General features: G+C 43.8%; 1 protein-coding gene across 1 annotated transcript in view; it reads right to left on the bottom strand.

Moving 5' to 3' along the window:
• The window catches only part of LOC147727346 (sulfotransferase 6B1-like), a 106443-nt gene that overhangs the window by 35235 nt on the left and 45454 nt on the right, over nt 1-25754 (bottom strand). Inside the window, exons 4-6 of the mRNA XM_086961436.1 lie at nt 22594-22720; nt 19992-20086; nt 1161-1317 (exon numbers count right to left, since the gene is read on the bottom strand). Of these exons, the coding sequence (XP_086817562.1) occupies nt 1161-1317; nt 19992-20086; nt 22594-22720 (379 nt within the window). The remainder of the gene's footprint in view (nt 1-1160; nt 1318-19991; nt 20087-22593; nt 22721-25754) is intronic.

Here is a 25754-nt window from a genome sequence, read left to right as displayed (position 1 = left end):
CTGATTTACTTGCACATTTGGAAATGACTCTCCCCACCTACAGATTTGCTTGCTGCCTCTGTCGTGCTGATGATACTTGGGGTGGGGGATGTTTACGGGGCTGGTGGTGACCGGGAGTATGTTGAACTTACCTCCTCCCGTCTTTTCTGAGAGTTGGAGATTGGGATGGTCTTTTCTCACTCTCTCTACTCTCTTTCCCACTTGGGGGTTCTCTAGGGGCGACAGGCATGCCTATTGGGGGGGGGGGGGGTGGGCCGTGGCCTTCCGCTGGTATGCAGGGTGGGGGGATGGGATGTGTTTTATGTTTTTTCTTTGTTTCTATGGCCCTCTTTCTTTTCTTTTTCTTCTTCTGTCTCTTTATCTTCTACACTTCTTTGCTTCTTTTGGGGTCGGGGTTCGGTGTTATTAGGGAGTTTATTGTATCGTACCCTTATGTGACATAGCGGATGGTCCTAGTTCTTTGATGGTGGTCACTTGTTTTCTGACTAATGCCTTCCTCTATCACGCCTCCTTCCGGGTGCTCCTTGAATGATGACAACTATCCTGGTCAATGATTAGCTTCGACTCTCTTCGTAGTTTTTTAAATTGTATTCGACAAAATCATAAAATTAAACCTTTTCCTATCCTCATGCCATGGTCCTATGTTTCACACTATACTCTTCGCTCAGAGACTGCTTCAACGGCGTTCTGCCCTATTGGTTCTTTTTTATCCTTTTCCCATATGTCATAGCGGCCGGCCCCGTGGGGTCGTAGGCAGACGCTGTGTATTGTGCTTTTTGCAAATAAAGGTTTAAAAAAAATAAATAAATAAATAAATTGACGATTCCGGTGTGTGTGTGTGTGTGTGTGTGTGTGTATGTGTATATATATATATATATATATATATATATATATATATATATATATATATATTTTTTTTTTTTTTTTTTTTTGATGATGTGAAGAGTGAATAAAAAGAATGTGTTTATGAAAAAATTACTAACTAATGTAGTGTTTATTAGAGATAATCTTATCTATGTGTTCTTACAACATTTTTTCTCTAAAGTATGAAATTGAACTATACTTTTCTCACAAGATTGTGTTATCTGCCCCCAGAATACAATGTTTTTTTAACTGGATAGTGCTTCCAGACAACCCCACCCTAGAGCATGTGCAATTACCTTTTCTGAAAAGAGCATGGCCGAAGCCACCATGTGTTTCTTGGGACCTTGCCTTCATTGCATCAAATGTGGCTCTTTCTGCAATAAGCCGGATTTGTTCTTCAGTTGCAGAAAGACTAAAAAAATCAGCTATTTTTTGGACTCCTCCAGCAAGGTTCTAGAAATAGGAAGACAGAGTACATATTATTTCATTGACAAAGTCAGTAAGGCAGGGCAAAAAGAAATTCTAAACAATAAAAAGGCCTTTTTCTCACGAAAGGGATTCCACTTTACAACCATTTGCTAAAGAAGTATAACTAGAGAATACATTGAGGAGGTGGATTAGTTGTAGCATTCATGTCGTGAACAAGAAAATGTGTGGAAATAAAGTTACCAAGAGGTGGACACGTATGCAAAATCAATGTTCAGTGAATGTTTTACTAGTATCATTTGGTATGTGAATTTCGCCCAGATTAGTTTTTCCACAGTTAAGAAGCCCCATACATTAGGGGGTGAAGGCCTGTGCTTTGTGTTGTGTGTATGAGAGCACAGCTGATGTTAGTGGTGTCATGGCATGTTGAGAGTGTTTGGCTGGTGATCAGCTGTGGATGGAACTCCAGAAGCAGATAGCAGCAAATTCTTTAAGAGACAGGTGTGAGAGCTGTCCCCCCAAATTAGTCACACATACAGATTAAGAATCCTATGTACACATTCGGGCTTCTCAGAGGAGGAGCCCTAGTCTTAGAGGAAACCAAAAGCACTTAATGCATAGATGGGAGATATATATATACCTTCAGGAGAGAATGCATCCAAACACATCCCACTTCTGTGTGCGAAATTCACATTTTAAGACTTTAACTTAACAAACGTGTTGTCATACTAAGTGGAGCAATTCTTGTGCAACCTATATGGGATCATGGATGGTGGCGAACATTCCAAAATATCATCAACATAGGAGGACAAGGAGGTTTGCGTGGTCCAGCATACCGTCTCCTATATAGTAGAACAATTTATAATGGGTCGCGTTACGTCTTCGACCCCCAAGGGACCCTATCCTTACTATAGGAGGGTCACTAATACTATGAACCTACACCTAGGAGTGCAAGTTTACCAATAAACCAGAGGGGCCTCGGGGGGCCTATTAGGCATTGCAGCGCTAGCCCAACGAGGAGATGGCCCGATGAAGGATGCCACCTTCTGGTCAGTGAGGGCACTTGCTATTAACTGCAGACTCTCCCAGTGACCCTTCACTTTCCAATGTATCACCTGAAAGTGTATATCACAATAGTTTTCTGGACCAGACAAGACAGGCTGCACTAAAGACCGAACTGCACCTGGTGATCCTTGGGTTAACAAAGAGAGGCCTGTGGTGCTAGGCTTGAGGATAAGTCGCTCCAGAGTCCCGGAAAGAAACGATGAACTCCAAGAGTCAGTTTACTGACTTCCTGTTACAGCTCCAGGACCACAAAACCTGATGAAGCCCGCCTTCGCTAGTCAGTAGCCACAATTGCTTGATTGCCAATGACCACCACGTGCAGCCTGAGAGACTAAATCCTGATGCTCTAAAGTTGCATCCAAGTCTGCTGGACACGGGAGAGTTATTGGAGTGCATTTTGGTTGCCTAAGACAGACTGGCCTCTGAGGAGAAAAGGATCATGATTGGGTTAAGGTCCCAAGGACATGGTGGCAGCAACAAAGACACAAAGGTAATTGCATGGGAAGCCTATAATCCGAGGATGCCCAAGGGTATTGTTTCTAAACATGTTGAGGAGGATGACATTGACAAATGGCTAGCATATTATGAGAGGGCTCCAGGGATGAGGACGGAGGGTGCCAAAAACAGGGGGTCCTTGTTGTGGGAACTTGTTTCAGTGGAGGGGCAGACTCTTAAAACCTGAAGATGAGGTGGCCGAGTCCTATTCACACATGAAAGAGGTGCTCATTGAGCTCTTTAGTCTCAGCCCTGAAGCCTGCATACACAATTTTAGGAAAAAACATAAAAGGGGGCAACACAGACATGGATTGACTTTGCAGATGCTTCTGTAAAGCCACTGGGAGGTTGGATCAAGGGTAACAGAGTGTGCACTACAGAAGGGCTCTACAATTTAATAGTGAAGCAGCACATACTAAACTAACTGTTCCTAAGGGAAGTTAATCAACACCTAGTAGATTCCTAGCTATCCAGTTCTGGATAAGTTAGCTGATGAATGGGTACGAGCTACAGTGCCCAAGAAGTCCTATGGAGGTGAGCCTAAGAAAGAGGACAGGCCCCCTTCAGGGTGGAAATTCCTATGGAGCCCCAAAAGAATGCCCAAGGGTGGGAGCTCCTGATTAAAAGAAAAGGTGTACTTGGGAAGGAATTCAAACTCTTCAAAGGCTGGGGTGTGCTTTGACGTTTGGCAACCAGGGCACAAGAAGAGAGATGCTGTATGCACCAAAATGTCACCCACAGTTAACCGCCCCAAAAGGCATTGTTAGTGTAGGGGTGGGGTGAAAATTGTTCCTCAAGAATTCCAAAGGTTACACAGAGGCTGCCTTACTTTCCCTAGGTGGACAGGATATTGAACCTTGACTCACTGTCCTTGAAGTATGGAAAATTATAGGCAGCAGCCAAAAATCAAATAGGTTGAGGTACAGGCTCTGTGGTATATAGGTATCAGCATAATCATGGTCATGGTTAAGCTGGTTTCCTCAGACCAAATAATCCCAGGTGAAGTGCACTAGATTGCCAACTCTGACAATGTTAGAAGGTCCTGTCCCATGGTTGTGGCGGACTTTGAGTGGGGAGGGGTTGCTGGCCAAAGAAGGTAGCGGTGTCCCTGCCATTCCAGCAGAGTGTCTTCTGGGAAAGGACCTTGTAACTTCTGCCTAGGCAGAGGTGGAGAGAGGTACTCATGCAGAAATTCTGGGTCTCTCAAAGTGTGTGTGTGTCTCTCCACTAGAGCAAACATAGGCCTTGACGGAAACTCAAGGGGTCCTAGAACAATGGTCCAAGTCCCTAAGAACAAGATAAAGTACAGGAAGGCTGGTGAGTCAACTTCCAAAAGTCCTCAGGCCCAGAGAAACCTAACCCTAAGGCGGAAGGCCTCTTGATTGAAGAGGAGCCTGCTTCTTTGGCAAAAGTTCCAGAGCTGGCAGAGCTTCATGGAGCCGGAGGTCCTCCCCAGAGATCATTTACGCCAGGGACAGAAGACTTGCCCAACTTTTGAAAGTCTGACACATTTGGCTATCAGGCAAAACCAAGGTGATGTCAGTGGTAACATAAAGTACACTGGGAGGAAGGAATCCCTTACAAGGAGGCAAGGGACTCCAAACCAGGGGCAACCAGGAGAGTGGTGTTCCTCCAACTTTACAGAGAGTTCCTCCTCAAACTGGCCCATGACATCTCCTTAGCAGGACATTTGGAGGGGCAGTCCAAGACCTGGCAAAGTTTGGTCAACCATTTGTATTTCCCTCAGATGTCTGAGAAAGTGAAGGCATTATGTTGCTTCTGTGATCATCGGTCAAGCCAGTGACAAGACAGGGGGCAAGCCAAAGGCTCCCCTGATACCACTACTTGTAGTTGGGGACTTCCTTTGAGGGGTGGGGATTGATACTGTTGGTCCCCTAGACCAATAAGCAGCATCTGGAAACAGCTGCTGGTGGTGGTGGTGGTAGGCTATACCACTAGGTATCCACAAGATATACCTCTTAGGACAGTTACTGCCCCTGCAGTAGCTAGGGCCCTCCTTGGAATCTTCACCAGGGTGGAATTCCTAAGAAGATCATTTCAGAGAGGCTTTGTTTAGGCTTATAGTAGCTTTGTGGCACAATTGACAGAGCTTACTTCTAATAAACAGCCCAGAAACGTTATTTTGACTGAAAAGTGTTGAAAGGACCATGGAGCTCTCAAGGAAGCTTGTGCTCAGCACTTGTCTGAAAGGCCCCTGATTTTAGTAAATAGTTTATTGTCCAGACAGATGTTTCTGAACATGGGATTGGGGCAGTTCTGTCACAGGTAAATGATGAGGGCCACAATCAACCTGGTGCCTTGATCAGTAGATGGCTCCTCCCCAGAGAGCAGCTTTGGAGTGCAATTGACAGGAAAGCCTTTGCTGAGTTTTGGTCCCTGAAGAAGCTAATACCCTGTGTATGTGGTACTCACTTCAGAATTCAAATTGACCACAGGCCTCTCAGGTGGCTTAAGCAGATAAGAGGAGAGAACCCCAGATTATTGGGGTGGTCCATTTTCCTACTGGATATGGATTTACTGTGGAGCACAGCCCTGGAACTTACCATGCCAATGCAGATGACCTTTCCAGGTTCTTTCACATAGATAATGAGAACTACCAGGGTGTAGGATAGTTGCCTATAACCTTTCATCTGGAGGAGGGCCATGTAATGAAATGTCTTTTTTGCATGATCACTACCAAAGTGTATTGAGGCCGGCTAACCGGACATCAGTGCCAGTGCTCCAACCCTTAAAAGTACATGTTTGATTGGCTTATACTCAAATGGCATAGGACAAATTACTTACAAGTCCCTGGTATATTGTACGAGGGGTACCCAGGGTGTGAGAAATTGGGTTGTTTCTTGACTGCGGTGATAGCCCTGGTCAAGCGGCAACCACAATCCTTGTCAGGGTGAGGCGCAAGCCAACCCTCATTTAACCTGTACTTAACTTTCTGGTAGAGATTGGCACAGAGCAGCCAGGTTTAATTCAGAGGCAATGCGTGAAGTATTTGTGCAACACTTCAAACAGTGATAAAGTGAAAACGCACATAAAAAGGATCCCACACTAGATTAGGAAAATAGAGAAATAAAATGTAATGAAATGCCTCTTTTTGCATGTTTACCTCCACATTTTTAGGTCGAGCCTGGGCAGCACATGTGCTGCTCTGCGAGGCATGCTGTATTGGAGTATAGACTTGAAGCTCCGCTCATATTTTTCATTGGTTTGAGTCATTATCCTTTGTAAATGCTGGCCTCTGATTAGTTAAGAGCTTTTTTAGTCCCTTGTTATTACAGTCAGGTGCACAAAAGAACAAATCAAAGATAGCCAAAAGTTGCACCTATGTCAGCCAGACCCATGAGTGCTATCTTATACCAGATTCATCTTACTCAAGGGACACCAGCTACCACCTGAGGATTTTACCCCAACTGTAGTGAAAAGTGTCCAGTAGGGCAGCATCGTCTGACTGACTATTGCAGTGTAGAGGACTTCGTGAGAACCCTATCTCCGTAGCATAAGTTGCCCCTCTTTCCCTGTGGACCGACTGACAACCACAGAGACACCCCCATCGACCTGTATCCTCAGCATCAGGATCGCTTCATTGATGTCTATGGCAGTCGTCCTATTAAGTTTAGAACTTGCTTTAAAAATGCTCTGGTGGCCAGGCAACTGTCCTAAGTATCCTCTCTGGCCCCTAGTCGAATTTGGTCACCCAACCTGGGCCAAAGAATTCACACTAACTCTTTCAAACGTTTGAAAAGTTTACAAACTTTCTGTTGACCAATGCTTCTTTGCAGTTGCATTTAAAAGGGATAAAACTTGTAAAATCTGTATCGTCGAAACCTTGCAGTGGATTTTGATGAACAAGGTCTCATAAATTCATACACATACTCTCTTTAATAAATTGTTGTTGTGTTTATTGGCAGTTCAGGCTGGACTGTTACCATGAGTCACAGCTGGGTTTGAACTGAGGTGGCGAAGTAAGCTAAAGAACGATGATGGATTCAACACAGATCTGTGACTGGAGGTGATTGTCTGAAATGTTTCAGCGGCCAGTCCATCATCTCTTTGTGTTTGCTTTGTTCGCCCTAAGCTGCCAGGGTATGCCCAGACGTGAGTCCCTTGCTCCCTTTGCCACTAGATTTACGCTAGACTGGCTAATGAGGGGTGTTACCCCAAAACCGGTCCCAGGATTCTTGTTTGTGTTTCAAAAAAGACCTGGCTTGACAGTTCAGGCTGGACTGTTCCCATGAGGCAATGGGTCGAGTCTGATTTACATATAGCTGGGTTGAGCTGAGTTGGCGAAGTGAGCTAAAGAACCATGATGGATTCAACCGAGATCTGTGAGTGGGGGTGAGTGTCTGAAAAGTTTCAGCGTTCCCTACATCCTTTCCTTGTGTTTGCTTTGTTCGCCCTAAGTTGGCAGGGTATGCCCAGACTTCGGGCCCTTGCTCAATTTGCTACTGGATTCAAGCTAGCCTGGCTGTTGAGGGGTGTTACTCCGAAACCGGCCCCAGGATGCTTGTTTCCGGTTCAGGGAAGACCTGGCTTGGCAGTTCGGGCTGGACTGTTCCCATGAGGCACTGGGTCAAGAATGATTTGCATATAGCTGGGTCTGAACTGAGGGGGTGAAGTGAGCTAAAGAATGATGATGGATTCAACCCAGATCTGTGACTGGGGGTGAATGTCTGAAAAGTTTCAGCGCTCTATCCATCATCTCCTTTTGTTTGCTTTAACGGAACAAGGGACACTATAACACACAATTATAGCTTTTACTGAATTAGACAATTATGCCCAGACACAATGACCATGTGAACATTAAAATCACATTTATTTAATGAATAAATCAAAGTTGTTGGGTGGAGACACGGACACAGAGGACACACAATCATATAAACAAAGAAACTCAGGCAATAATGTGTGACTTACATACAAAAACAAATCTACAGCAGCAATTCTGCCGTTATGTTCATTACTTTATACATTTTTTAAGGTCAGTGCGCAAAGGTGGAGGACGTTTCGATCCGATAACCATAACATGATCATCATCAGGAGATTATAATTAAATCCCTGAGAAGTTTTACTCAATTGTAAGAAAGGAATAACTGAAAGATAAACGAGGGATAAAGAAGAAGGGAATAAGAATGCAGAGTTAGCTGCCACCTGGAAGAAGTGGGTAAAGTGCCTAAGGCCAAACACACAGCTGGGGCCTAATAAAGTAATTGAGATGGATATATATAGTGGGGGCTCCCCATGTCAGGGTAGAATAAATGATTGCCTAGGTGGGTCCAAAGTGCAGCATCTGGAAGGAGGGGAACATAATGTAAATCATGTAGGCCACTAAGGGTTTACTTGTACACTAATAGGTCCATGCCAAATACCTGAAATACAAGGAACATTATCACGAGGGTGCCTGGATGAGCACATGCTGTCACCGATAGCAAAGAGACCAAGATGATGGAACAAGGGAAGGAATCACCTCCAAATATTTAGAAGTTCCTGAAAAATGGAGCAAGATTTCTCCGTATCTATAGCAGTTAAGGCACCACTTAGCGATAAAAGCCAAAGCGATAATAATTGCTGCCAGTAATTATACCTGAGAAATGTAAACTTGCTACCTAATTCCACCCACCAAGCGAGGGGTGCTGCCATCTTGGGAGTGAGTAGAATAGGACACTCTGGGATAGCTAGTTGGCACACATTGCAGGAAGTCATCATCAGGCGGGATAGGACCTGGTAGCCCATTGGCTAGTAACCTCTGCATCCCAGAGAGCATTTCTGGGCAGGTATATTACACTCCTGGGACCCACGTCTCAGATCATATCTGGACTGTAGAGAGGACTGAAAATTGACTGCCCTTCTGATAACCTGTACCTGACAAGAGAGGCTGCATCAAAGGCTGGACTGCACCTATTCATCGTTGGGCTAGCAAAGAGAGACTGTGCCTTTGGTGCATGGCTCGAGGAAACGTCACCCATGAGCCTCAAACAGAAGAGGTGAACTCCAAGAGTCAGTTGGCTGACTTCCTGTTACAGATCCATAAAAGCTGAAGAAGAGCACCTTCGCTACACAGTAGCCACAATCGACTGATTGCCACTGACTGCTGACATGCTGATGCTCAAACGTTTTCTGATCCTGAAATCTGGTGCTCAAAAGTTTCACCTATGTCGGCTGGACTTGGTATAGTCATCAGAGTGCAGTTCGGTCAGCTAAGACAGAAGCTAACCTTCACCCCAAAGAACTATTGTTTCGCTGTGACCGGACACCAGTATTTCAGTGGCGATTGGACCTACCAGGACTTTGCGGGACAGCAATCCCTGTGGCCAAAGTTGGCCTATCAGCGCCATTGACCGAAGAGTAGCCTGAGGAAGTCCCTCGTCAACCACACAGCATCCTCAGCATCCTACAGCATATTGCATTCCCTCCCTTGCATTGGGACCACTTCATTGATGTCTATGACAACTTGTGGATAGAGCCGGGATCTGGCCCGCAGACTGCTTTTGTAACAAGGTAACTGTCCAACAAAACCTTACTGGCCCCCTTGACCTCATCCCTTCCAGAGTTGGTCACCCACAACAGGCCGGAGTACCCAAACACAAAGTTTCTGCTAACCACAGTAGTTGCTAATGCTTGTTGACTTTTTGAGTAAAAATGAGTGATTTGTGATTTACTTGAAAATCAATATCTCTGAAGCTCTCTGGTGGCTTTTGTTTTTTTTGGTGTCTAAAAATGTATAAAAATAAGACCTGTTTTTATAAGCTGGTGTTGGATTTCTTTTGTGTTGTGTGACTTTCGTATTCTGTTGTTTTGGTACTTCTAAATACACTTGATCCTTTGTTTAAGTCTGAATTCTCGAAACCACAGCTACCCAGGGTTGAGCTAAATGTTTTACAAACAAGCCTGACTGGACCTAGGATGGTATTGTGTCACTGAAAGGATACATTCTCTCTTGATGGACACACACTCTCTGTCCCTAAACCCACAAAGGCAGACACTGTAATCACCCGTCTTCTGTAGTTGATGCTCTATTGTCCTAAGTGCCCTCTCTCTAGTCGTGCTGCCTCAGCCTCAGCCTTGCCTAAAATCTTTGAGTGATGAACTATCTCCATGGACACACAGACTATACTGCTAGACAGATGCTCCCTGTCCCAGGCTCCCATCTCATACAGGCCCCAACAGTCTCCTGTCTCCTCTGCTAGAAATTCCTCTCCCTTGAAATACACACCCTGCCATCAGTGCATAAACCATTATTTGCATGTATGAGTGTGCTTCTGTGTAGCTTTGTGCTTTGGTGTTTGTATGCCTGTTCTTGTGTGTGTGTGCTTCATTGTCTGTGTATGAATGTGTATGTGTTCTTGCAGGTTAGGCTTGCATTTCATGCCAGATGAACAGTAGATCCCAGGTGTCTGAAAGTCCCTTAAGTGCAGTGCTTTGTTGTTTTTTCATCCGAATCCCTCCAACATCACAGAAACCATCTTAATGACTATCAATAAAATGAAATGATGAGGCAACCAGCAAAAGCAGAAAAAGGTCTGTGTAGTGGGCTTTGTTCTGAGATGGTAATCCTATACGGACAAGGAGCTTCATATTCAGCAGTGAAAACTCTACTGAGCTGGGGTCCTGTACAAAACAGTGATCTGTGCTGAGCCAGTAGCTTGATATTGAGCAATCAGCACTGTACTGGGCAGAGCAGGAAGCGCTGTACAGTGCTAGGAGCTCTGTACTTGACTTGACCCAACAGAAAGCTAGGTACTGAAGAGGGATGTATGTCGTTACAACGCATACTTTTACAACGCATACCTTTACAACGTATTTTTTACAACGCAACATCCATTACAACGCATTCCATTACAATGCATGCCATTACAACGCATCTCTAAAAACTACCTTTACAACGCATTCCACTACAATGCATACTACTTTTACAACGCATACCATTACAACGCATACCATTACATTGCATGTATGGTAAGTATTGGATAGTGTAGGGGTAACATTTACTATTCTAACTCCAGGGGGTGCAACAGTAGGGTAAGTGTTGTATAGTGTAGGGGTAAAAATTACTATTCTAACTCCAGGGGGTGCAACAGTAGGGTAAGTGTTGGATAGTGTAGGGGTAAAAATTACTATTCTAACTCCAGGGGGTGCAACAGTAGGGTAAGTGTTGGATAGTGTAAGGGTACTATGTGTATGCGTTGTAATGGTATGCGTTGTAATGACTGCGTTGTAATGACATGTGTTGTATTGGTATGCGTTGTTGTGACATACGTTGTAATGGTTGCGTTGTAATGGCATGCGTTGTAATGGATGTTGCGTTGTAAAGGTAGTGCATTGTAAAAGTTGCGTTGTAAACGTTGTTCCCCACTGAAGAGTGAAGTTAGTGAACTTCACTCTTGCACTTCAGACTTGCTGATTCCAATGTTCACCTTGGATCTGAACTTTCCATTCCTCCATTTTCAGAAACCACCATTCTTTTCTGTTTCTGACCCTATGCGCTACATTAATAGCAACACAAGAAACTGTCTTCAGGTTAAGAAGTCCAACCAGGCAACAGTGCATTGGCTTCAACAGGGACACCAACAAGAAAGCCAATATAAGATTAAAATCCAAGTGAAGAACACAAGTGGAGTAGGAGGAAACAAGGAAAACAAACCTTCTAGAAAATGAATCAATACTGATGATCTAAAGAGAGACTCCCATTTGGTGTAAAAAATAGACACTCTCCCTCCTACCGGAAGATGATGTCATGAGGTTTGGAAGCGACAGAGCATGCCGAGGTAGGTGGGGATTGAACCTGCTTCTGCCAGGGACACTGTCACTTACATCCACCCCTGCCTCGAAAGGAGCACTATAGCTGCTGGGAGTTCAAAGGGGTTGAAAAGGTTGCCTCTGCCAAGGCTGTTCTGCTCTCGATTAGCCGCAGGCCATTTGGTTTCATTGGTGAAACTGCTGAACTTGGGAGGCTCTGGCCAGTGTACAGGTCATATCTCTACTGCTCTTAAAATGTTCCAAGGAGGAGATGGTTTTCTCTCTGAACATCAACTCACCATCAAAGGGCATGTTTATAATCATAGCTTGGATGTTTCCAGAGGAGGAAGTGAAGCACATCCAGATGTGCCAGAGCAGTGCAACTGCTATTCCCATAAAACAACCAATGTTGTCCACGGAGTCTAGTCCTCAGTTTAGGATCTGCTTTAATGCATTCATTCCAACATTCACAAGATCAGAAAATTGCTCTTTGATATGGTTAGGCAAGCTGATCACAATAAACTTTGTCAATTCTCACACTGCATGCATTAATCAGTCTGGAATACAAGTCATATTCGCAGTGCAAAAGTTCAAGTTGCTGGAAGGAAAAACCTTGAGATCCAAATTATCAAGTTTCTTTGACTCTTTTTCAGGAGGAGCCATATGAAAGGTACTGGGTTTGGGGTTGAAAGATGTTTGGAAACCAGACTTTTCAGTGATTGGTGGGAAGACAAAAAGTAGGTAGAGTGGGTCTACGGAGTCTGGTAGCCTGCCTATGGCCTGCAGGGCCCAGAAAAGTTTTCTCCCATGCAGCCACAACTGCATGTAAAAGGGGATCATTAAATGGTGATAATGGATTTCCTGTTGACAACGATTACAAACTTTCTGTTAGAATGCTAGACTTTAGTTCTGCAGAAGACAAAGTCAGGTCTATGGCCTCTGAGACTTTCAAAAACACAGTTCTAAATGAGGAAACCTCTTCTGAAACGGCTCCAGTGGGTAGGGAATATCACCTTCTCGTAGATAAACATTTCTTCTATGCAGGCAATTTCTGGGCCATGTGGAGGAGCTCAGTGAAGGGAATACCCTTTAAGGTTGCCTTAACTTTGTATCTCACCACATGGGTAATGTCTTCTAAAAACTTTGTGGTGGACGCCATGTTCAGCTCTGGTGCTGAAGTAGGTTTCAAACAAACAGGGGACAGTGAATTAGCCTGCTGCAACTCCAATATAGGCACTGGGATGTGTCAGAGTCGGAGCCGCCAAGCATACAAGAAAAAGCCCCAGCTTGGGGAGAGGCCCGTGGGTGATGGAGATGTCCTGAAAATATCCAGCATAGTCAGCAGGAAAGACTTTACCTTCTCGGGGAAGGCTGATGGACCAGATTTTCTGGTCTCATCTTTTTGGCGCTGGCTTTTTGCCCGATGATGATATAGAGTTTGGCATCATGGAATAGAACTTAAACTCTGAATGGAAATGGTTGCATGACCAATTCTTCTTCAAAGAAAAAGAGGACTTTTACTTTCTATGTCGTTTCTTGTGTTTATTTTCACAAGATCTCTTAGGAAAATGCTCCCTCAAGAGTGTCCTACCATTACATGAAGTTGGGTGCCTGGGTATCTCCTTGAGGTCCTTAGCCAAAAATAAATTGGCCATTCCACTCCATGATGGCCCATTGAATGCATAGAGGCACAAGTCTGAATTATCATGCAGATATTGTGTGGATCTAACAGAGACATCTTCTTGCAGCACCAGCAAAATGACTTGAATACTGAAACCTTCAGGGGAGACCTTTCACCTAGTCACTGGCATAATGGTGTCAGTAAGACACTGAAAGAGTTCTGGACCCACGTTCAGTGGAGTGGAAAAGCATGAACGATCATCAGAGCACCAGTTGGCATTATCATACTGTGGTGTCATCATGTCCGGATGCGGAGACGAGTCTGGAGCCATATGGCGCCACCCAGTGGGACTGTAGGGACATTTCTAGAGAAATGTTTTCTAGATCAGTCTGAAGTCTAGAAGAAGAATCATAAGGTGAGGAATTTGTAAGAAGGTGTATACATTTGCACATTGTATTACCATAGTTTTAAAATATTCCTTCAGCCCTCAGCAATTTAACATTATGTATAAGAGCAATATGTTGCAGCTGGCAGTTGTCTGAAATGTGCTAAATATGAATTAAATAATAAGGACTTTGCTCATTATATGCTAATCCACTGATGAGGAACTGTTTCAATAACTGATTAAACATGTTTGAAGTAAATCATACATCGAAAATATGGTCTTTTTTCTGAAAAGTGTAGCTCAGGAGAGTTTCACTGAAATTTGTCCAAACTAAAGCTACATTTGCTGTCCCACTATAGTAAATGTGCGGAATGCCATTGTAATCCCACAGACATTGCATCTAAAATTAAACATAATCTTTGGGATCACGCATATAATGTTTTGCATAGGCGGTATGAACAAAGTTATGTATGGTATTGATATGGTGGCGAGAACCTAACTACAAGGCACTGCACAGTAATGGCGCTTAGAGGGATAGATTTTACAGAGAGAGGTGTAAGCAGGGCAGAATGGGATTACAAAGAAGGTATATAGGTCAAACCTGCCACTTTTTCCTAGTGTAATGTAAAGCCTTAACATCTATTTGTAGTTCATGAAATAAGCTCCTCAGTGGGTCTTTCCAAGGTGTCCAAAGATGTGGGCCTGAGGGGTAATGTCTTCACAACTGGTAGTACTGGGATTTGTAATTAGAGACGTCTTAGAAGCAGCTAACTCCGATACCACACACTTTAATGTATGATAATGCAACTAAACAAATAGTGTGCTGGAAAGAATCATGGAAAATTAGGACAAACTCAGACTCACTTCTCAGACTGTACTTTGAGAGTAAAAAGAAAGTACACATCTAGGAGAAAGATTTTTTCCCACTCCCATAGTCTGAAACACATTTACTTGAAAGGCGCTCCTTGAGATCAGAAGAAGTTTGGTCTGCCCTGTTCCCATGATGCACTGGGCCAGGGACAGACTAATTTGCATGTAGCCAGGTTCTGAGCTGGGATGGTGCAGTTAGCTAAAAAACAGTGATGGATCAAGCCCTGATCTCTTGACTGGGTAGGAGTATTCTGCATCATTCAGAAACTCTGTCCATCACCTTTTCCAAAATTGATTTTATCCACACAAAGTGTGGGAGGGTATACTCAGACGTGAGTCCCTAGCTCATTGCACCATCAGGATTCAAGCAAGCCGGGCCGACGACGGCTGAAATGCCAGAAACCGGTCCCCGGAAGCTTGTCTCCTTCCCAGTATAAGAATTGGCTTGGTAGTTTGGTTTGCCCTGTTCCCATCATGCACTGGGACAGGAACAGACTAATTTGCATATAGCCAGGTTCTGAGCTGGGATGGTGCAGTGAGCTAAAAAACAGTGATGGATCAAGCCCTGATCTCTTGACTGGGTAGGAGTATTCTGCATCATTCAGAAACTCTGTCCATCACCTTTTCCAAAATTGATTTTATCCACACTAAGTGTGGGAGGGTATACTCAGACGTGAGTCCCTAGCTCATTGCACCATCAGGATTCAAGCAAGCCGGGCCGACGACGGCTGAAATGCCAGAAACCGGTCCCCGGAAGCTTGTCTCCTTCCCAGTATAAGAAATGGCTTGGTAGTTTGGTTTGCCCTGTTCCCATCATGCACTGGGACAGGAACAGACTAATTTGCATATAGCCAGGTTCTGAGCTGGGATGGTGCAGTGAGCTAAAAAACAGTGATGGATCAAGCCCTGATCTCTTGACTGGGTAGGAGTATTCTGCATCATTCAGAAACTCTGTCCATCACCTTTTCCAAAATTGATTTTATCCACACTAAGTGTGGGAGGGTATACTCAGAAGTGAGTCCCTAGCTCATTGCACCATCAGGATTCAAGCAAGCCGGGCCGACGACGGCTGAAATGCCAGAAACCGGTCCCCGGAAGCTTGTCTCCTTCCCAGTATAAGAATTGGCTTGGTAGTTTGGTTTGCCCTGTTCCCATCATGCACTGGGACAGGAACAGACTAATTTGCATATAGCCAGGTTCTGAGCTGGGATGGTGCAGTGAGCTAAAAAACAGTGATGGATCAAGCCCTGATCTCTTGACTGGGTAGGAGTATTCTGCATCATTCAGAAACTCTGTCCATCACCTTTTCCAAAATGGATTTTATCCACACTAAGTGTGGGAGGGTATACTCAGACGTGAGTCCCTAGCTCATTGCACCATCAGGATTCAAGCAAGCCGGGCCGACGACGGCTGAAATGCCAGAAACCGGTCCCCGGAAGCTTGTCTCCTTCCCAGTATAAGAATTGGCTTGGTAGTTTGGTTTGCCCTGTTCCCATCATGCACTGGGACAGGAACAGACTAATTTGCATATAACCAGGTTCTGAGCTGGGATGGTGCAGTGAGCTAAAAAACAGTGATGGATCAAGCCCTGATCTCTTGACTGGTTAGGAGTATTCTGCATCATTCAGAAACTCTGTCCATCACCTTTTCCAAAATGGATTTTATCCACACTAAGTGTGGGAGGGTATACTCAGACGTGAGTCCCTAGCTCATTGCACCATCAGGATTCAAGCAAGCCGGGCCGAAGACGGCTGAAATGCCAGAAACCGGTCCCCGGAAGCTTGTCTCCTTCCCAGTATAAGAATTGGCTTGGTAGTTTGGTTTGCCCTGTTCCCATCATGCACTGGGACAGGAACAGACTAATTTGCATATAGCCAGGTTCTGAGCTGGGATGGTGCAGTGAGCTAAAAAACAGTGATGGATCAAGCCCTGATCTCTTGACTGGGTAGGAGTATTCTGCATCATTCAGAAACTCTGTCCATCACCTTTTCCAAAATTGATTTTATCCACACTAAGTGTGGGAGGGTATACTCAGACGTGAGTCCCTAGCTCATTGCACCATCAGGATTCAAGCAAGCCGGGCCGACGACGGCTGAAATGCCAGAAACCGGTCCCCGGAAGCTTGTCTCCTTCCCAGTATAAGAATTGGCTTGGTAGTTTGGTTTGCCCTGTTCCCATCATGCACTGGGACAGGAACAGACTAATTTGCATATAGCCAGGTTCTGAGCTGGGATGGTGCAGTGAGCTAAAAAACAGTGATGGATCAAGCCCTGATCTCTTGACTGGGTAGGAGTATTCTGCATCATTCAGAAACTCTGTCCATCACCTTTTCCAAAATTGATTTTATCCACACTAAGTGTGGGAGGGTATACTCAGAAGTGAGTCCCTAGCTCATTGCACCATCAGGATTCAAGCAAGCCGGGCCGACGACGGCTGAAATGCCAGAAACCGGTCCCCGGAAGCTTGTCTCCTTCCCAGTATAAGAATTGGCTTGGTAGTTTGGTTTGCCCTGTTCCCATCATGCACTGGGACAGGAACAGACTAATTTGCATATAGCCAGGTTCTGAGCTGGGATGGTGCAGTGAGCTAAAAAACAGTGATGGATCAAGCCCTGATCTCTTGACTGGGTAGGAGTATTCTGCATCATTCAGAAACTCTGTCCATCACCTTTTCCAAAATGGATTTTATCCACACTAAGTGTGGGAGGGTATACTCAGACGTGAGTCCCTAGCTCATTGCACCATCAGGATTCAAGCAAGCCGGGCTGACGACAGCTGAAATGCCAGAAACCGGTCCCCGGAAGCTTGTCTCCTTCCCAGTATAAGAATTGGCTTGGTAGTTTGGTTTGCCCTGTTCCCATCATGCACTGGGACAGGAACAGACTAATTTGCATATAACCAGGTTCTGAGCTGGGATGGCGCAGTGAGCTAAAAAACAGTGATGGATCAAGCCCTGATCTCTTGACTGGGTAGGAGTATTCTGCATCATTCAGAAACTCTGTCCATCACCTTTTCCAAAATTGATTTTATCCACACTAAGTGTGGGAGGGTATACTCAGACGTGAGTCCCTAGCTCATTGCACCATCAGGATTCAAGCAAGCCGGGCCGAAGACGGCTGAAATGCCAGAAACCGGTCCCCGGAAGCTTGTCTCCTTCCCAGTATAAGAATTGGCTTGGTAGTTTGGTTTGCCCTGTTCCCATCATGCACTGGGACAGGAACAGACTAATTTGCATATAGCCAGGTTCTGAGCTGGGATGGTGCAGTGAGCTAAAAAACAGTGATGGATCAAGCCCTGATCTCTTGACTGGGTAGGAGTATTCTGCATCATTCAGAAACTCTGTCCATCACCTTTTCCAAAATTGATTTTATCCACACTAAGTGTGGGAGGGTATACTCAGACGTGAGTCCCTAGCTCATTGCACCATCAGGATTCAAGCAAGCCGGGCCGACGACGGCTGAAATGCCAGAAACCGGTCCCCGGAAGCTTGTCTCCTTCCCAGTATAAGAATTGGCTTGGTAGTTTGGTTTGCCCTGTTCCCATAATGCACTGGGACAGGAACAGACTAATTTGCATATAGCCAGGTTCTGAGCTGGGATGGTGCAGTGAGCTAAAAAACAGTGATGGATCAAGCCCTGATCTCTTGACTGGGTAGGAGTATTCTGCATCATTCAGAAACTCTGTCCATCACCTTTTCCAAAATTGATTTTATCCACACTAAGTGTGGGAGGGTATACTCAGACGTGAGTCCCTAGCTCATTGCACCATCAGGATTCAAGCAAGCTGGGCCGACGACGGCTGAAATGCCAGAAACCGGTCCCCGGAAGCTTGTCTCCTTCCCAGTATAAGAATTGGTTTGGTAGTTTGGTTTGCCCTGTTCCCATCATGCACTGGGACAGGAACAGACTAATTTGCATATAGCCAGGTTCTGAGCTGGGATGGTGCAGCGAGCTAAAAAACAGTGATGGATCAAGCCCTGATCTCTTGACTGGGTAGGAGTATTCTGCATCATTCAGAAACTCTGTCCATCACCTTTTCCAAAATTGGTCTTTCCAAGGTGTCCAAAGATGTGGGCCTGAGGGGTAATGTCTTCACAACTGGTAGTACTGGGATTTGTAATTAGAGACGTCTTAGAAGCAGCTAACTCCGATACCACACACTTTAATGTATGATAATGCAACTAAACAAATAGTGTGCTGGAAAGAATCATGGAAAATTAGGACAAACTCAGACTCACTTCTCAGACTGTACTTTGAGAGTAAAAGAAAGTACACATCTAGGAGAAAGATTTTTTCCCACTCCCATAGTCTGAAACACATTTACTTGAAAGGCGCTCCTTGAGATCAGAAGAAAAGGCACTTGTACTTGATTTGTCAATATTCAGGACAAGACAAGACTCAAGGAACATTCAGGAGGAACTTTGTTAGGGTCAAAGTCAAGGTGTAGAATGACTAAAGAAAGACCCTGTAGAAAGGTCTACCCCCAGACTAGTATTGCTACCAAAATAAATATCAGCCAGAAAACATCTAGGCCCAAGTAGAATCCACTCTTACAATGAGGGGAGGAATCAACTTTCAGAGGTAGTAGACAAAATGCTGCTTTGCTGCATGCGATCTTGAAAGTTCTATGAAACAAAAAGTGTCCAAGGGGCATCAGAGACCCTACACTTGCAGGCAGTGTGGCATCATTATTGCTGCTGAACAAACCACATTCTGTCACCCTGTTAATTACCTTCATTGGCCAGTAACAAACTGCACCAGAGAGGACAACACTCTTGAACTCAACATCAATGTACACTACTGAAGCAAGGCGTGGACTTGGGGTGTACTCCAGAGAGGACCTGAGGGCATCAAAAGAACTGCATTTCATATTCGAGTTCTGCTGAGAAGCTAAGAAGCTGTCTATAGCATCATTTGTGTACCTTATTCACCTTAGTTCAAGGTGCTTTAAATAGGTGTATGAAGGTTATTTGCATTTTCTTTTGTATATTAATTAAAATTATAGTTCATTGGTTTCATCTGATACTTTTATGTAAGGTGAGTGTATTTCCACGTAACTCAGGTATTGTCCACAGACATCCACTCATTCACACTTACCAACCTTACCCAAAGTTCCTCTTCCAAGACATGTGATACACTTTAAATATCCTGGGTGAAAATCAATTTTCAGGAAAAAGCCATGAAGGCACCATCATCCCGTAAAAATCTACTGCTGCGGTTGTTGGCCACCTCACATTCTCCGAGATCATGACTGATCTAGGCGGCAGCAAGGACTCATGTTCACACCAAAGTTACCCCTGGAGGTGACACTACCAGCCTCTCAGTTCTGTCTTTCTTTTAAAACTTTTTTTTCCAAGAATCCTTCTTTTTAAACTGTTTTCCAAGAATCCTTCTTTTTAAACTGTTTTTCAAGAATCCTTCACAAATATCAAGTGTTAACAGTGCAATATGACAGGCAATTAACTCAAGCTTTATGCTGAACTTCAGGACAAAGCAATGAATATCTGTTGGTGATTTACCTCCTTCAGGTCTTCATATGTTATAATCATAACATTTTCATCTTCTATGTGCTTGTTCCAGATCATTGCATGGTCGAAGTAGGATCCCCAGACAACTGAAAGCATTAAAAAATATGCATAATAGTTAGATTGCTTGGACTGGATCCAAATATAAAGAAACACATTGAATAAATTGATGGCTTCCTTAGTAAGCAGCAACGGTAAGTCTCCTAGGACTCAACATAGATGGTAGATGTAACTATCAGCTGAATTGGTTCTGTCCAAACTAACAAAGATGTTCACGGTCTTACTAAATCCTCAAAGGCATCTTTGAGGATCTCTCCTATACCCCACATCACTCTATTAATCTTAACTCCCTTCGTTATCGCTATCCAGGCCAAAAGGAAAGACATTAGACATGTGGAGGTGGACATAGAAACCACAACAATTAATTGTACATTATTAATGGGAGGTAATTTGGTCATGTTATATATGGATGGTTGGCATCTAAAGCGAAATTGCATAGATATCAATGGCAAAATAGCAAATGGAATTGCTCTAAGTAGGTGTAAATGTAAGTGGGGGCGGGGTTGTAGAGGGTGGAAGAGGGAAGGCGAGGACATTGCTTGGGAAGGGGAGAATTACATGCTCTCTCTGTGTCTTGGAAGCGTGTCGGCGCGGAGGCAGGGAAATGGTGTCAGGCTGCATTGCAGCCCATTCCCATTTTTTAAACTGCTGGGTTTTCCTGCCAATATAATTGAGTCTTGTTCTTATACCCGGTAAATCCGGGTGTGAGAAAAATGGCCTGCAAATGACTGAGCAGAAGAGAACTCTACACAGGAGCTCTACTCTGCTTGAATTCTAATTGAGGCCCCAGAAGGCACGGGTGGTGATGTCTGTGTTAACCATAAATAATGTATACTGGATCCACTGGATGTATGAATCAGCTCTCCACACTTCTCTGTATTTAGGAAGACAAATCTTGTAAAGCATTTAGGATGTGTCTCCTGCATATAAATCTGTCCTCTGACTTCTGTGTCTTCATGTAAGGTCCTTTAACCTCCACATCCCAATATCACAGCAGAAACATTTTTTTTTCCTTGTGAGCATGGGACCATACCGTCTCACCATTCCTTCTCACACATGTGTTTACCATCTGTCTTTTGTGTGTTTGAAACTCTGCCTGCCACATTCAGCTAAATAAACAGCAGACTTCAGAGTGCACTCTCACACAATAGAATAGATCAATGATTCTGTAACAGAATAGCTCAGGTAGGGTGACTATCTACACAGATTTACTGTTTGTGTGCCCATTGCATGACTCAGCTAGGAGCTCAACTGAGAAGGTCAAACAGTACATCACTGTGCCAACAGTGCTGCTTGCTCTTTTGATAGCTGCCTGCACAAACCAGCCTTTAAGACTTCTAAAAAATGTAAGCCTTTTCATAGGCTTTTTTCTTTGTTACTATGTAGTTTTGCTATTCCCCAATACAAAAATAAAATCAGCCACAAAGAAAAAATGTATGGGTGATTTAAAAAGTGGTTAGGGGATAGACGCCAGCTTGGCAGACGGATGTACAACTTTCGTGAGTGCTCTGGCGTGGCTCCCTCCCAAAGTTTCCATTGTGTGCAGGGGTTGGATGGGAACTCGGTGCTGGTGAGTACCTGAAGAAAGTGAATGGGTCCTTTGTGAATGACCATGGGTTTCCAGGGACATACATTTGACTTCCAATCAAGATTATTTCGAGCAGAAGCCGTCAACTTCGAGAAGGACACATGGATGCGCATGAGAGGGGATAACATCTGCAGAAGCAGTATTTTCCCTGGGGGAGGGTATGATGTGGGAAGTGTTGTGAGTGTTACAGGAATCCAATCATGCCACCAGGGAGGGGATGCTAGATTAATTCAAGACCCAGATGACTAGAACAAAGTGAGATGTGAGCTGCCTTGATTAGTGATTTCTGGCCTTGGAGAAGGTGGGTGATAAAAAAAATCAAATCACTGAGTATGCTTTCGAATAATGTGGAATTACAGGAGAGCATGGCAAGAAGTACATATTTGCGAATATTGGGTGTAAACATGCAGACCTTTGCAGTATAAAGGGGCACAACCTGATCCCTCCTGCCAGAGTGAGATAATCAAACTCATCAGACTTCCTACAAAGGGCCCTCCAAATAGTGAGGCAGAGTCAGGTACGCCGTTGGTAGAGCTGTGGAATGTGAAGCACAAGGGGCGGATCACAAGAGTAACAGCTAACAAAACAGGGCTGGTGTTTATCTGGCCAGTGAGTCCATGGTTTCACGGGTTTGAGTTGCAGGCAGGAACAACAGATTATTACAAAATAGTCATATAGATGGTATGAAGCCTCCACATACTTTTGTTTGAGGCTGAGGGATAATCATGAGGGAAGGGTATTCAGATTTACTCAGTCAAAGAAAGACAGAGGGTTTAATTTAGAGTTTGGCAGACAGGATACTCCATCACAAAAGCAATAGTGGACCCTGCCCACCAAGCACGTGGTCCGTCAGTGTCCTTCAAATACATTGGTCCAACTTTGAAAATGAGGAATTGATGTTAAAAGCATAACAAGGAGGAGTTCCCACAAGAGTAGCGTCCACTGTACCATTGCCACTTATGAAGTCACGGAAGTAGTCATTCCAGTCATTATAGGTGTGCACTGCTGGGTTTTTGGAATGAAAATGAAACAGTGATACTGCAGTGTCCTTTGGATTACGAAATATCACCAATATCTGTTAAAATAGAGAAGACGGCAATTAGTGTACATTTTTAACTGATAATTCATGCAGATATATATCATTGGCCCATAGTGGATCCCAATTGAATGCTCATCTATTTCTGAATTATTTTCAGTAAACAGAAATAGGAGCACAATATAAGATGCTAATATCTCTAGCTTTTGGTTTCCTGTGATTAAAGTATAAAATAAATTGTGTTTTCATTATACAATAATCAAACTTTTGCAAGACAAAATCACAAATGAGTTTGAATATAATTCAAAATATCATTTTTTGTTTTCTTCAGTTCTTCAATTTAGAAATCATGCATCCATTGTTCCATTTACAAATTTCATCAAGCAAAAATGTATTGTGTATTCTGAATTTCTCTAACTAAAAACGAAAAATGTGCTTCACTGAAAATCAAAATGAATGCATTTGGGTTTCTGAAAATCCTTCTTCAGATGTATTATTTACACTTTAATTTCTCAACATAAAATTACCCTTTAAATATTTCTCACTTGGAGTATTTCCATTTTCAGATAATCAACAACCAGTAAAAGTGAAACTCGCTCGCATCCAAGACATTATCTGCTGGTCACATTCATAAATTGCTCGGCATGTATATTAATATGTGATCCATCCACTACCCTTACCATACATAGGGTCCGATTCACAAAGGTAAACTTAGAACCTGATGTCTAAGTTTAAACCTGAAGTCTACCTTTAGAACTGAAGTCTAAACTTCAACATCAGGTCCAAAGTTAGACCTCAGGTCTAAAGTTAGACTTTAGGTGTAAACGTAGGGCCTGATTTACAAAGGTAAATTTAGACCTGAAATCTATGTTAGACTTGAAGTCTACATTTATACCTTACAGCCATAAAGCAAGATAGATGACTCAATGTCATAATATAGCCTTCTACAGCCTCAAGCATGACTACAGGAATTATAGAGTTGTTCTACATGTGTTAGACTCCTGGATTTGCCACTTGGACCATAGAAGACTACCTCACAATGTCACAGACTTGTCATTTTTAAGCAAGCTAGAAAAACTCCTCTGGAACATAGGTTAATCATCATCTCCGGTGTTCTGAGTGTGGTTGCTTTTCAGGAATTCAAGTAAATCAAAATGTGATGGGTGGGTAGCTTGAATTAATCTCAGCCACTGGTAAATACTCGGGCCGCATTTTAGCCCATCAATTGTTTTGCCCTCAATGTCACTTCAAATTAGACCCAGCCATGCGAAAATCAGCTTTGATCCTTCTACAGTCCAGATCAGCCTGAACTGCCAACCCAGGTTCTCTGAACTGGAATGCAAGGAACCAAAAACTGGTTTTGCCCTAGTTGGGTCTCCTCAATCGGGTACAGCTTTGTTTCAGTGGCGAAGTGAGCACCAGACCCACATCTGGGCATACCCTTCCCAAATAGGGTGTCACACTGAAGTAAACAAAACATTACTCGGGCTGCATCCCAGTCCAGTGTGTTTTTTGCCCCCTCAGATTAAACACAGCCATATCCAAATGAGTCTCCAGTAGGAGCAGTCCAGCCTGAACTGCAAAACCAGATCCCCTCTGTCAACTGCAGCACAAGCAACCGAAGCCCGGTTTTGCCATAGTTGGGGCTCTTCAGTCGTGTGCAGCTTGGTTTCAGTGGCGAAGTAAACACAAGCTCCATGCCTGGCATACCGAGACATGTCAGGACTATGGTAGGAATTGCTCCTGCATTCAGCTGGTGGATATGCTTCGTCCACTCCAGGGGCTCAGTGTTTTATCTGTATAGACGATGTGCATATGCATAACCTTCTTCTTTGTATGCTTCTCTCCATCCTCTTTTGGCCTTTTAAGCATGAGAAAAATTGTGCACAGGTATTATGAATTCTCCGTTTCCATATGTTCTGCAAATATGGCTGTTTCCAATAGTGTTTGAAGGCAGCATGCTTTGGTGTTTCTTTTTCCTGGCAATTTGTGTCTCACATGCTCTGCTATAAGCTACCAGGGATTGTGCCATTCTAATGAGTCCAGGTTTGGCCTGTATGATAAGCATCAGTTCCTTGTCTCATCAGTTTATTTTTGATGAACCACTATCAGATCATTATTTGCTTGGTCACGGTATGCAGTAAGCATTCTTTGCAGTTTACTTAATAATGTTTCTCTGTAAGCCAAGTGACAACTCTAGAATTTCTGTAGTCATGAGTGAGTCTGTAGAAGCCTATAGTATGACATAGAGTCAGCTATCTTGCTTTATGGATGTAAGGTGTGAGAGGCTGTGTTCTCTGTCTGTTCTCCCCCAGGTTGCTGTATTGCTAGCAGATGTCATTTCATTTCATTTTGTGGGTCTTGTACTGGTATACTGACAAATGCTGCGTTTGCACTGATAATATGGTATTTTTCGGCATGTTTATTATGTTAATTTCTAGATTTAGCAGTTCGTCAGAATTTTTACACTTTGCATTCCTTTTTGAATGTACATTTTATTAACATTTCTTATAATAGTATTACAAGAAGAAAGGGAGAAGATCCCAATGAATAACATCCTTCTCACATACACAATGGGACTGAACCTCAGAATTATTGTGCATAATACTCCATTAACCCTCCTGTTCTTCACACTTTGGTAGTCATCAATACCTTTAGTGTTGTCCTACTCATTGTATGTTGCGTGTATTACACTGAAAGTAGCTTCCCCCATATAAACGGTAGGTTTTCAAAGATGAAAAACCTCAGAGGGGGCGTGGCCGGCAGCATGGTTGACATATAAGTGTTCTACCGGCGCACCGATCAATCAATCAATCAGGTAATTGTAAGTGCGCTACTCACCCATAAGGGTCTCAAGGCGCTATGGGGTGGAGGGGTCCGCAGATCTGCTTAGCTGAAGAGCCAGGTCTTGAAGGTCTTCCTGAAGGTATTCAGGGAGGGGGCGCGTCTGATATCTTCCGGTGGCTCGTTCCAGGTTTTGGCAGCGATGTAGGAGTAGGATCTTCCGCCTGCTCTGGCTTTGTGGATGCACAAGGTTTCGGCCAGTGCAAGGTTGGCTGATCTGAGGTGTCTT

This window comes from Lissotriton vulgaris, chromosome 3_1 (assembly GCF_964263255.1).
Source record: "Lissotriton vulgaris chromosome 3_1, aLisVul1.2, whole genome shotgun sequence".
Lineage (NCBI taxonomy): Eukaryota > Metazoa > Chordata > Amphibia > Caudata > Salamandridae > Lissotriton > Lissotriton vulgaris.
Note: the sequence above shows the minus strand (reverse complement) of the source record. Positions and strands in the feature narration are given on the sequence as shown.